General features: G+C 37.6%; 1 protein-coding gene across 1 annotated transcript; it reads right to left on the minus strand.

The window, feature by feature from the left end:
- Window positions 1-5,703: 5,703 nt before the first annotated feature.
- ZC3H12B (zinc finger CCCH-type containing 12B) lies at window positions 5,704-12,472 on the minus strand. The gene is made up of 5 exons (XM_062502919.1): window positions 10,656-12,472; window positions 8,783-8,922; window positions 7,844-8,078; window positions 7,649-7,755; window positions 5,704-7,124 (listed from the first exon to the last, which is right to left on the minus strand). The coding sequence occupies exons 1-5, from the start codon at window positions 11,252-11,254 to the stop codon at window positions 5,704-5,706; spliced, it is 2,502 nt and encodes an 833-aa protein (XP_062358903.1). The 5' UTR covers window positions 11,255-12,472.
- Window positions 12,473-13,753: the final 1,281 nt, after the last annotated feature.

Consider the following 13,753-nt stretch of genomic DNA (forward strand, 5'->3'; position numbering starts at 1 on the left):
CTTTTTGATTGAAGTGTTTTGCTTCGTGTTACTTCTGCTCATGCTTTTGCTGATATTCATAGCCAGTAGTGTGGTGTTTGCTGAGAGCTGGTATGATTACTGCAGAAATGGACTGAACAACGACCTTGCTGGAAAGTTGTTGAGAAAAATGGCTTCCAGATAGTTCTTCCTAAATTCAGTTTTCTTTACCTGTATTCTTGAAACTTAAGAGGCTTCTGCAGTTACCTGGCAAAAGCCCCAGGAGTTTGAGTGTATATTGATTGCAGGACTCCTCAGTAAGATTTTGTTGAAGTGCATCTACTAGAGGGTAAAACAGAGGCTTTCTCTGAGTCCATCTAATAATTTTCAGGCTTTACAAGCTAAAGAGGAGTAACATGGCAGTAAGAAGGGATATAAAAGGGGACATACAACTTTAGCAGCACCTTGCATAGGGCTGAAATGCACTATTAGAACAGCAGCTCTGTGGATGGTTGCGAATGGCTCTGAAGTAAAGACTTATTAGCTAGATGTCTAGAATGGAAGCATTATTTCTTTATTCCTCCTTCTCTAGGTTTTTTGCTATCCTGCTCTACTGCAGTTGCTTGTTACCACACCAGAAGTGGAACATAAGTTGCATATTTGCTTCTGTCAAAGCAACCAATGCCAATGTAAAAGGAAGTGAACTTTCTGTTAGGAGGGATTGTTCATGGAAGCCCTTTCCCTTTCAAGTGTTTTTAGAAATGCTTCTTTTACTCAGTAGTTAATTAGGCTTATTTATGAAATTCTGAGTGAAAGGGATTTGTTCCTCTATTACTGCATTTAGCCGAGTATGAAATCACTTAATTAAAATACTGTATTTTGTATTGCAAACAAGCACAACAGGTCAAATAGGGATGTGTGGTGCTGGCACATACTGTACCATTTGTAACTTTTTTTCTTCCTTGGACGAAGTGCACTTGCTAAAATATAGTGCTGCTACTACTACAATACCTTGATCAGCTGTAGTTACTGCCATGTGTCTCTGTCATTACCCCACCTAGAGAATCTGGGATTTTCTTCAGTCAATCAGCTAGAAAAACCCACCAAGAAATAACTTGGATAGACTGCAACAGTTGTTTTGGGCAGAAAGGAATTTTGGGGGACTTGTCTAAAGAGGGTTGAAAAATAAAAAGCTAGAAACAGATAATCCAATGGCTCTCAGTTTTATTAAATAAGCAAAAATTTTTATATATATAAACTATAACATATTTTGTATTATTAAATAATTGTGCAAAACATTTACATAGCGCAGGAGGGGAACAGGTGATAGCCTACGCTTCTTTTAGATTCTTGCAATTCTTTTAATACATTTACAAACTTTAAATACAGACCAAAATCGGCCATATTGTATAATGACTCTTCAAAGGCTTACCAAACACTGGCATAAGAATAATTTACGTGATGGTGCAATTGTATTTTTCCAGTTGAAATATTGCAGGAAATACACTTAATGAGGGCTCTGTCACACAAACAAGCAGTAGGTGCATCAGAGGAGTGTAGAAGCTAAATGCTCACACAGAGGTAACTGTGACAGATCTCAAGGTCTGACTGTTGTGAGCTGGAGTACTAATGCTTCAGGTAAATTTTGGCAAGCCAAGATCAAGTAATATTTCAACTTGTTACAAAGTTTACAGAAATGATGCGTGTTCCTTCCCCTTAGTGTGGAGTTTTAAAAATTGCAATAATCAAATGTTCCTGTTTGTGGGTTGATACAGATCAGGTCTGCATTCATGTTACCCAGGGTTTTTAACTTTATTATTGGAACAAAATGCATCATTTGAGACAAACTAGCATTAGAAGTATGTAGGGGGAAACTCACCTACTTAGATAGTTTTGGTTTTGTTTGGTGTCTTTCAATGAAGCTCCTTCTACTTGTTCTAAGCAGCCATACTCCACACCTATTTTTAACTTTACAGCTAAAGCATTTTTACAAAAGCTAAACAGACTCATGCTAGTAAATAAATTACATGCTGCAGCAACTCGAGCAGTACCCACTTACCACTACAGAGATTTAAGAATACCACATACTGGTTTAACACCCATTTTCACTCATTTTGTCATTAAGACTTACATTATATTTGGGTCAACCAAAGAAACCCAAAGAGATTTATAAAATTTTACAACAATTAAACAGTAATGTTTAATTCTACAAATGAATAAAGCCAACTACTGCAGCTCAATATGACAACAACAGGACTAACAGCAGTGAAATCATGTACAATTTACTATATTACTGACCTGTAATTCTTACAAAAAACATGAAATAATTTAGACTGACATCCCATAAAGCATTTGGTTTTTGATTTATGAATTTAAAGTTACACACTTTTAAGTGACAAATTATATGAAAGTAATATAGCTGAAGATGAAAGATAAGTAAATCAGAACTCCCAGAGAATGCTCTGGCCCCAGTAAAGCACTAAAATCTACTGCTCAACTCTTACTAACTGCAGTAGTCCATGATTTTACCTTCATGCTATTTCCCCCCTCATCTAGAATTGTTTTTTCATGGATTTTATTAAAATATAGTTTCTAGAACTGTTCTTTTACAGTTTTAAAAACATTTAAATACCATGCTCTAAAAAAGAGCATTTATACAAAGTCTTATATTTACAATATAGACAGTTATGATCAGGTGTTACTAAGATCAACTCTTCATGTAAGAAGAAATCCAAGCTTATGCGCTAAAGATTAATGAATGCTTAATGTCATTGTGTTTTGAACTGTCTTGTAAACATATCTGAAAACAGGTGTGGATGACCAAATTATCACTTAAAGCAGTTGATCAGGAAAGACTACATCACATAGAAAAATTTCATTATCTCTAAGGAGGACTAAACAAGCACAAAATTTGTAGGTTATTTCCACAAGGCCACATTACCAATTCTGTAACTATGCATGAGAGATGCCAGTAGCTTCTCAGAAAAAGACAATTTGCCTTTGAAGTGCTTAGGGAAGCAGTATGCTGGGTTTGTATTCTCACAGTATTCCCATTGTTTAAAAAGGAATTCTTCCATCAGTAAAACAAAGGTTAGTGAAAATTAAAATGACTGGACAAATCCAACAAAAATGGATATTTCCATAAGCTACCCAGCTCTTCATACAGAAATCTCTGCTGAGTTTTCCACACTAGAAAACATCAAAATCACCTACTAACCCTGTCTTAAAATAGCTTATCTTTCTAAATGGACAAAAATGGAACAAACATTTTTCTGTGTACAAATATTTAATTCCATGCAAGATGGAAAACATGAGTGCACAGTAAACTTCATCTCATACCTAAATAATTTATAAATTAATTGGTTAGAATAAAATAGGGTCTATAGCCATTACTGTTACATTTTAAACACATGCAGATGAGTTAACAGCAACATTTTTTACATAAAGTTTAGTGCAAGAATGTATCTGCTTAATAAATAGACTGAAGATACCTATGTAATGCTTTGAGGTGTACACACAGTATTTGTGCACATAATAACCTGGTTCTGAAAAGTTGTCCCTGTTTGTCTATAAACTACAAGTGCCCATTTTAAATAAAAAAAAAATCCATAATTACTCATGGGCTACTTCCCTGTGACACATGGTGTCACAAACATTGTGGTGAAAATGTAATACTGAAGTTAATCTAGAGATTATTTTTTTTTATACACAGTTTTTATACAATCAAGAAAAAGAGATACAATTTGTATCAACAAACAAAAGGTCATTTCTGGTTATTTGAGGCATTGCTCTCAGCTGCTTATACCATGCAAGAGAAGAGAATAAGAATTAATTGTAAATTAAAAATATGAAATGTTTTTGAAAACTGGTCAAGAGTTAAATCTGTTTTCCCCCAGCTATTATAAGTGTCTGAATTATTTTCCCCATTAACAGAGTGAATAACTAACTAATTAAAACTTAAGTTATTTTTAAACACCAAGTATAAGTACAGAATCACCTTCAAGTTACTTCATTCCAAATACATAATGACATAGTCATTATATACATCACCTGTACCAACACAAGAAAATTTATCCTGTGTGAAATGATACAGTTATCAAATGTCAGTAAAATAACTGTAGTTGCACTCATAATTGTGGTTTCTTGTTGGTTCACTTGGTGGGTTTTTTAATATGACAGGAACCTATTTTGCACATGATGAAGAGCCCACAAGATATTTTGAATCAAACCAACCACTACAGTAACACAAGTGGAGGAAATGATAAACTTTGTTTCTCAGACAAACAGATAACTAGAAAGCAGCATGCAAGCCATTATCAAAACACCAGAAACAACCCTGACTGCAGCCTCACGTTCTGTGTGTTTCACAGTAAGAAACATTTAGGCAGTGTCACACCTTCTCATGAAGAAACAAAAGGCCATAAACCAGGCCTTCTCAACTTTCATGAAAAAACTACAGTAGAAGTCAACAAGTCCTAGCTCGAGACATGTCGAGTTAGTAATGGTTCAAAATGTTGAAATATACAGTGGATTCAAAAAAGGGCGTACAGTCAGTGCAGCTTAAAAAAACCAATAAACGCCTCTTTTGGAGACATTTAGCTACAAAGGTTCCCACCCTGAGCAAGATACCAGTTGCGCAAACAATGCCACACAAAATTATCTCACCTGTTGAAACAGGAACTCTAAAAGCCTTCATGAGGCAAATGCACACCTTTGCGTGGATCTGAAGAGCAAAAACCAGGACACCTTTGCCACAAACCCAAACTGGAGCATCTCTTTTCAAGAAGCAGCCTTCCCCCTCCACCTGTTTTGAAGTTGTTCTTGTACAGCCACCTTGAATGTCAGGCTCACTCAAACACCATCCTTGCTCCCAGAGGAAGGGCTGCAGTTAGTGACGACCTTCCATGTTAACATCTAGTTTTTGCTGCTTCAAGTTGAGTAATCCAGTTTACATAATACTGACAATTTATTTTCAGCTTGTCTAGTCATTTGGGCCAGCAGCTGCTTACTGCACGTTTGAGAGGAGATTCTAGAGAGAAGCTACAGTTAAAAGTTTCAGTTTACTGAATGGTACTGATGCCTTTGCATTCCTTAATGTTTTGGTCCTAATTTAATAAAGTGTTTGGCTTCTGTTGGATTGACCCAACATATTGAACAATGTAATAGTTATTCAAACTCTTGAGGGACGGTTCTGAAATTTAAGTACCAACAAATGATGTTGACATTGAAAAACTGAAATCAGTTTTTCCTTTTATAAACAATTTCAATTTTTAGCAAATTTTCTTCAGTACTTAAGATGCCAGTAGGCAATGTCAAATGACAAAGCTGAAACCCTAGAAGTCATCTGGATGTGTATAGAGCATACTTTTAGAGGCCGATTAGGTATTTATAAGCAAATTGTAAGTGTACACTAATACATGCAATATAATTGCTAACACTAATTTTGTAGTAACAGCTTTGAGACACTGATTGTGACATTATAGTTCTTAGTGAGCTATCCATGCAGCAAGGTATGCATTTCCTATAAAATACTATTAAAAATCCCTATATTTAAAATCTTAAAATTTGCAATACAATCAACTTTTATATAGTGCCTCAGCATATATATGATTGCTACTGTGTACAGAATTTTAAACTATCTTAGTAGAAAATATTTACAATAGATTGGCCTCTTCCTTCATGTAAGTTTTCTTCTGGGTCCTATGTGCTGTACAGATTCATTTATCCAAAAGAGGCTATACTGCTCTAACGCCCTGTTCTTAATTTGGCAACAATCATAGCTGCCAGCTGTTGTGCATCTGTCATGTGGGGATTCTTTTCCATCACAGAAAGGACAACACTTGGAGGGAAAATATTGCAGAGGTTCTTGTATGTTTGATACTGATGTTCTGGGATGATATGAGGTTCCCGTGGCTCACCACATATCCCAATCCAGGGATTTCTCCAGAGCTGCTCCATCTTCTCAGGCATGCTTCTTACCATGACAGGTTCATAACATGGCTGCATGAGGTTGTTACTCAGTGGATACGAGTGGTAAGTGTAAGAGTCTGATGCACAGGGTAATGGATCCCAGCTGGCGTGCTGCTCTCGACAGAGAGGTGGTCGTCTCTGCCTTGTAGGGTTACTTTCATAAAGCCGTGAGTCAGAAATACTGTCCATTCTTGTCATCACCAAGGCACGGCTTGGTTGTGCAGTTGATGGATGAACATTTTGAGGCACAGGGTATTCTCCTGGACAACTGGACCGTGCTCCAACAACTGGATGCTGGGCATGTAGGCCTAAGTGGGACACTGACTGTTTGCGAAGGGATTGCTTAGGCTCTTCAGTTCCATAACTCTGACCTCTATTTAAGGCTTCATGGTAACCATGAGGGAAAGGCTGAAGACGATTTTTCGATGGCAGTCTGTGGCTCTTCACATTGTCTTCTGGACTGGCATCTGCTACACCCAGATACAAGTCATTGTAAGAGGAATAAGAATCATTACTTGTATGGCTTAAGCAATTGTCAGGACAGGGGCTTGAGTTTCTAGAATACATCCCCTGGTCCATATCAGCCCCGTAATAATCTGAGTTACGGATACTACTTATGCTTAAGTTGGAGAAATCACTGAGTAAGGAGTAATAGCCATGGTCCCCTAGTGACTCATATTTGGGATACTGGTCAATATAGCTAACTGAGGTGCCATGGCTATTGGTGACTAGTATAGGAGGATATTGCACACTGGACATATGTTCCAGTGAGGATTTCTGATGTACGAACTGTGAGGAACCTGGCACCGGACTGCTTGCAGAACGAGTATTTAATGCACCAGCTGCATGGCTTTTTGGTGGAGGGAGCGTTGGCACACTTAATGCAGAAACCAGAGACGGGACTGAGCTGGCCTCGGACTTCCGGGCTGCTGATAACTTTTCCTCAGGCTCCACAGCTACTGACCTAATGCTTGGATCTGACTGACGTTTTGGGGCAATGCGTTTCACTTCAGAACTGATTTCTCCTTTGGAGCTGGATGGCCCTGTGCCACATTTGGCCAAGGCTCCCTCACTCATAGTTTTCACAGCAGATAATTTGGCACTTATTCGAAGCTCATCCGCTACTGACCTTTGAGGCTGGTTTGCACGTTCTGGGTGGTAATATTTACATTTGTGCCCATAGGTGCACTTTTTACCTGGAAGAAAAGGGTTTTCAAGTTAAATATGTCAAAAATTCATTCATACCACCAGTTGCTATCTTTTTTCTTTACACCTTTCACCACTTTTCAATAGTAGTATTTCTATATTAAACCCCTAAGGAATAATGATGTATTTGATATATACAGGCAGTCACAGATCTACATCAAAGGCAAGACATACCATTTTTCTTCCTTCTAGCTCATGATTCCAATAATGACAACATACACATAGTGCCATATAAAACAAATTAACACAGTTCTATTAATTATGAATCTCCTCCCTCAAATACAGACCAGAATAAAGTAGCAAAAAGCTGTATTATCCACAAGGTGTATCTGGTAATCCTTAATTTTCTGCTACACTGTTTTCATAAATATGTGCATGAAGGGTACAAAAGTGGACATTGTGCTTGGATGGCAACATGAAAAGTGGTACATTTTTTTTTGTTCTGGCAATGAGAAGAAATTGCTTGCTTCACCTACCTTTAAATATAACAAATCAATCTGACTTGGACACTTACCATAAGGACACGGTTGTTTCTTATGTTCAGGAATAACTGGCCTTTTTCTTAAGAAATTTTCAAGGCTTGGACCATGGCGTCCTAAAGGATCATCTGGAGGCATAAATCTAAGCGAAAAGAAATGAAACATGATCAGTTTTTTCCTGAGAATGCTGAATTAGTGAATTCATTTACTTTTGAAGAAAAAAACCATACTTGTCATTCACAAAAGAATACATTAACAGCCGCTCCTCTATGAACTTCTTCCATTCTGGTTTTTCATTTTGAAGATCACGATAGTTATCATTTGACACAATGATGCCATCTGAGTCAAAAGCAAGTTTTACAATGAATCGATCATCATAGCAAACTACTCTTCTTCCCTGAACTCTTCGAGACGGGGTGAAAACGAGAATTTTTTCTTTCTCCAATTTACGTAGGATTTCTTGATCTGTAAAAAAATGTTAGTTGAGTAGCTTATTAAAAAGTTTTAAAAGAAAGAAATGCAACCTTTGTATCGTGAAAATTCTTGCCTTTTTTGTCTGACAAAGTATCTTGTAATTCTATTCACAGACAGTCCTCATTATGATTAAAAACCACCTAGATGTGATTTTTATTTCTGAGGTTTCAAAGCACTGAGTAAATATTCAGTATTTGAACTTCTTAACCACTCTGTAGCCATGTACCTTTACTCAGTCTTTCTGAACATGTCAGGAACTCGGGTGTTACTGTATTAAATAGCCTTGTTAGCCTAGAGTAAAATGCAAGGACTTTCTATGGGTCAAAACACATGCTGCCTTTTCAGTGTTCAAGATAACCCTACTGAGTCCCTGGCCTTTTACTACCTTTTTTACGCTCACCCAGTAAATAAGACTCAATTCCTGTATGCTCAACAATGTTTGCAAATGGGGAAATTTCAACAACTGCTTCTCAAAAGTGTTGAAACCATCCAATCATGTTATAACACCCACGTAATTGTTTACACATGCAGATATATAAATGCTTGTTTCCTCACCAGTGAAACTGTTGTGTTTTCAAACAAACAGTTGAGTGCAACATCATCATCACCCCCACATTCACAGCCCAGTACTGGGACCCATCAGAAAAACTACATTTTTTTTTTAACCAAGGGGTTAAAGAAAATCTTGATATTACCTGTAATAGGTGCATCAGGTCGAGACTGTTCTTTTCTCCATGCAGGTACAAACACAGTGATATCTTTATGTCCTTTTTCCAGAAACCAGTCAACAGCTAGTTGAATTCCCCGGCAGGAAAATCCTTCTTTGTTCCCATGGCTGAAGAACATGCAAGTTTAAGAAACAGAAAGGAAAAAAGTTAGATTTGGTTTTGGTTTTTGTTGTGGTGGTTTGGTTGTATTTTTCTGCTAAAGCTGCCATGGTAAAAGGATATAAGGGAAACAAAGTCTGTGAAATTTCATTAGGCCTCCTTACATAATTGGAAAAAGACAATTGTACGGAGCTATTCAGCCATCAGATTACAGCAACCCTGCCACTTTAAAAGTTTGTAAATTCTGGATTTTTACTATCCCCAGAGAAAAAGCAAGTAAACATTAAGTTTTTCAGGTTTTTTTATTTTATTAGCTGACCTAATGAGAAATGCCACTTTCCCCAACAAACTAAGCTCACCTTAAGTAGCACCATAAAATGCTATCAAAAAAAAGGAATGAACAATGTTGACTGCCATTGATGATAAGTGATTTTAAACATCTATATTAATAAAATATTTTCCTCTAATACTAAATGTTCTGTATTTTTATTAGAACTCTTTATAGGAAATAAGTAATTGTGTCACAGTTGTTTAAGTCCCATACCCATCAAAAATTTGTGACCTGAAACACAAAGGAGTCTCTAAAACAGCACACAATTCAAATAAAAGAATTTATTTTTTAAAAAGGCCTAAGAAGGCCTTTACAAATCATTGGCTAGCTGAACTCTGTACTCTACAGACATGTTCAAAAGTGGCACAGGACAGGTATCTCTTGGGTTAGTGTTGACCTAAGCAGCCAAGTGTACACAGAATATCTTGAGTCAGAACAGACCCACAAGGACCATCAGAATCCAACTCCTGGCCCTGTACAGGATGCCCCAAGAATCCCACCATGTGCTTGAGAGTGTTGTGCAAACACTTATTGAACTTGGACAGGCTGGATGGTGTTGCCACTGCCCCGGGAGCCTGTTCCAGTGCCCAACCACCCTCTGGGTGAAGAGCCTTTCCCTGAGATCCAGCCTAACCCTCCCCTGACTCAGCTTCGTGCCATTTTCTCGAGTCCGGTCACTGGTCATGAGAGTGAAGAACTTGGTACCTGCCCTTCCACCTCCCCTCATGAAGATGTTGAAGAGCACAGTGAGGTCTGACCTCAGTCTCCTCCAGGCTGAACAAACCAAGTGACCTCAGCCACTCCTCATAAGGCTTCCCCTCCAGACCTATCCCCTTTCTCATGGCCCTCCTTTGGATGCCCCAAACTGCACTCAGCCCTCGAGGCTGGGCAGGCAGCATAGCCATGCAGGTCATCAGGTTTAGCTCATGCATTATCCCTATTCTGACACAGCTAAATTGCTTTGAATACTGAGAAGGCTCAATCATCAAGAGCTCAAATACCATAAATTCACTGCATTTCATTACCATACACTGCATGTCACTTTAGAAAGAACCAAGTTTTCCTACCCTACTTGGTCACTTTCCTTTAATGTTCACCAACAATTTTCAGTATTGTTCAAGGACTTCAATATACTAAACCAATCCACACAAAAGCACATTACAAATAGATTGCTTGAACAAAAGATTTGAGGTGAGAACTTGGATTTAAAACAAGGGCAGAGGAACTGAAATATAGATTCCATATAAAGGAGTAACAGCATAATTTAAAGCCTAGACTGAAGAGTCCATAAGATGATGTATTATCAGTGTAAAAGTCTACACGACTTAAAATTATTTGCCATCAATATTGTTTTTTTCTTAAATATTTTAGTGATTTATTATTTTCAAATATTGTGACAGGGAGACCCACCTCATAGCGACATTGCTTCCATCAATGACAATTGGCCTCAAGTTATCACTGTTATCCACCACTTCATCTTCCAGTGACAATTCAGGGCTTGCTATTTCCTTTGGGCAAGGGCCTCTTGGCACCAGAGTACCAGTGGTACTGCTGGCAGTGCTTTGTCCCTCTGATTCACTTTTGTTGCCAAGTCTCACAAGCTCTGCTAGAACATCATTGATGAGCGCATCTGCTCCCAACTTATTTAGTACAGCCTGGATCTGATCTCCTGCATACCCAAGCTTTAAAGCAAAATCCATTTTAGCTTGGTATTCCTTGTCCAAATTTGTTTTGCATTCGTCTAGCTTCAAGTCTTGTGTGATACTGCTCTGTGAAAAACTTGGGCGATCCAGGCATGGGGACCGGCAGAGTGGCCGATGCGGTTTGGTGGAAACCTTTTCTCTCCACTGAGTACTGCTTCTGAAGTATGGTTGCTCAGGCTCACTTTCTGAGCTCGTCCATTCCTCAGATTCAGCACTGCATTCCCCCGCGTCTTGTTCCACATTTCTGTCTTCTCTGGAGTGCCTCTTCTCCATTTTTAGCTTCCCTACCATAGACCAGGCCGTCATCACGTTCAGCTTCCAGCCAGAGCACTCAGTTCTCTTTCATTTCCAAAGCCACCTGGAATTCGTGCCCAATTGCATCATGTTGGCCAATTAAAAGTTTACACAAGGCTGGAGCTAATTTGCCTTGCTTACTATATTCTGTCATAAGCAACACCAACATGAAGTTCCTTTAAAAAAAAAAGAAAAAAAATAAAATTAGGTTTTGATCAATTCTGCAAAATATTGATTATAAACATTATAAACAATGATTTTGTTTACAAGTCAGTAGATGTCCCCAGTCATTCACATTTCTATGTAAACTGATTATAATAAGGCATATAATTACCCAGTCTCTGTAATCACAAATAAAACTCTCTTTCCCTCCCTCAGTTACTCTACCTACAAAATAAAGGACAATTCCCATACAATAAACATAGAGCTGGAACAAATTATATCAGTAATACTTAAAGATAATAAAACAGAAAAGGGTGAGCCACCATTTCCACTAGACACTTGTCTTCTAGTGCAAGAACAGCCTGTTGACACTAGGAACACCTGTGCAGTGTTCCAGTATGCATAAAATTTAATATAAACCATTTCAGCCTTTTTCAGTAAGGATTTACTATCAGAACCAACAAGTTTACCTAGCAAAAGTATCTTCTGGAAAACAAAACAGATATTTAACAAAATAACATGAGCCACCAAAAAAAAAAAAAAAAAAAAATCAAAAAGAAAGATCAAAAAGAAAATTAAAAGCATCAACAGTGTGCATATAAGTCAAAGCTTATTCATTTTAAGTTTTCATATCCTTTTGGTTTTAGGTAATAAGATGCAGAAAATCACAGCACCTAATATACCACTCACAGAATCATAGAATGGCCTCTTCACCATTCGTGAGTGCTGGGTGAAGAGTGCTGGTGTTTCCTAGTTCCTCTCTGACACTCAGAAGCATCTCCCTTCCCCTAATGAATCTAGTTCAAAGCTCTGCTAGTAAGTCTTAGAAAAGTTTCTTTCTTGACTATTTCCCTACATTAAATGGTGGGTTTCTGTTGCCTATGGGAATATTTTAGAGAACAACAGGTCTAAGAAGACTGATTTGATAAACAGAACCATAAAAATGTCAAAGGATCTCTGAGACAGGTCCATATTGGCCTAACAACAACCAACCCCCTTCAAATTGTCTCAAAGCGAAACTAAGATTATTAACCTGCAAAATCTTTATAGAGTAATATATAATTACCATAAACAGGCAAAATAGTAACATTCTACCAGACTGCACTCCAATTTATGGAAACAAAAATGTACACACAAGAAGAGACAGCTGCTCAAAAGCTTAATTTCCTTAGGAAAATGCTAATCACTCACACCTAAAAAAATATCCTGAAAGGTGATGTTTTGAGTCAACCAACATTATTTTTTAATAAAGAAGAACCATACCTTTTCATATTTTCATATATTCATATTATATTTCTATTTTGTCAGCCTGGAGGAAGGAGGGTCAGGGGACACCTTATCACTCTGCAACTGCCTGAAAGGAGGCTGTAGCCAGTGGGGGTCAGCCTTTTCTCCCAGCAATAGGACAAGAGGAAACAGCCTCAAGCTGTGGCAGGGGAGGTTTAGGATGGACATTAGGAAGAATTTCTTCACAGAAAGTGCTGTTAAGCATTGGATTTGACTGTTCAGGGAGGCAGTGGAGTCACCATGAATGGAGGTGTTCAAAAAATAACCAGATGTGGCACTCAGTGCTCTGGTCTATTTGACAAGGTGGGGACTGGTCAAAGCTTGGACTCAATGATCCTGGAGGCTTTTTTCCAACCTAAAGGATTCTGTGATAGTCTAAGTCCTTTATGCCAGATGAAATAAAAACACAGTTTCCCTGCATTTGCATGGAAATTCCAATCTTGATTAATTAGGTTTAAGTTAGACTTTTAAAACTGCTGTTCTTTCATGTTATTTATTCAAAGACTATCCCTCTAAATAGTTAGCTATTATTTTCATAGTACTCTCTATTTTCATTCCACGTGATTTTTTTCTCATATAGCACTAACAGCAGTATATTTATGATCCATGTACTTGCCAACATAGATGTATTAATAGCTTAACCTGGAATGGATTTTAATTAGGTCTCATGTATAACCTTGTACCTTGACAAACCTAAAAAAATAAATTATATATATATATATATATATATATATATATATATATATATAAATGATTATAAAATAAGGTTAAAAGAACAGGTTATCAACACACTGCACCCGCAGCTTACAAAATACTGGAACAACTGAAGCACTGAAGGAACACTTTACAATGCACATGGTAAGACTAATTTTTTTCTAATTATTGCGACTGTTCTGCTTTGGCACTGGACAAAGAACAGCATGATTGTATTCATCCAAGTTTAAAGAGTTCCATTCTTCTTTCCCAGTTGTCATCTCTCTAAGTACGTCATAACAATATTTTTGGCTTTTGTTAAACTTATCATCTTGAAACCTCCATTCTCTCCCCCGACCCCTACAATGT

Source organism: Cinclus cinclus, chromosome 15, assembly GCF_963662255.1.
Source record: "Cinclus cinclus chromosome 15, bCinCin1.1, whole genome shotgun sequence".
In the NCBI taxonomy this organism is placed as follows: Eukaryota; Metazoa; Chordata; class Aves; order Passeriformes; family Cinclidae; genus Cinclus; species Cinclus cinclus.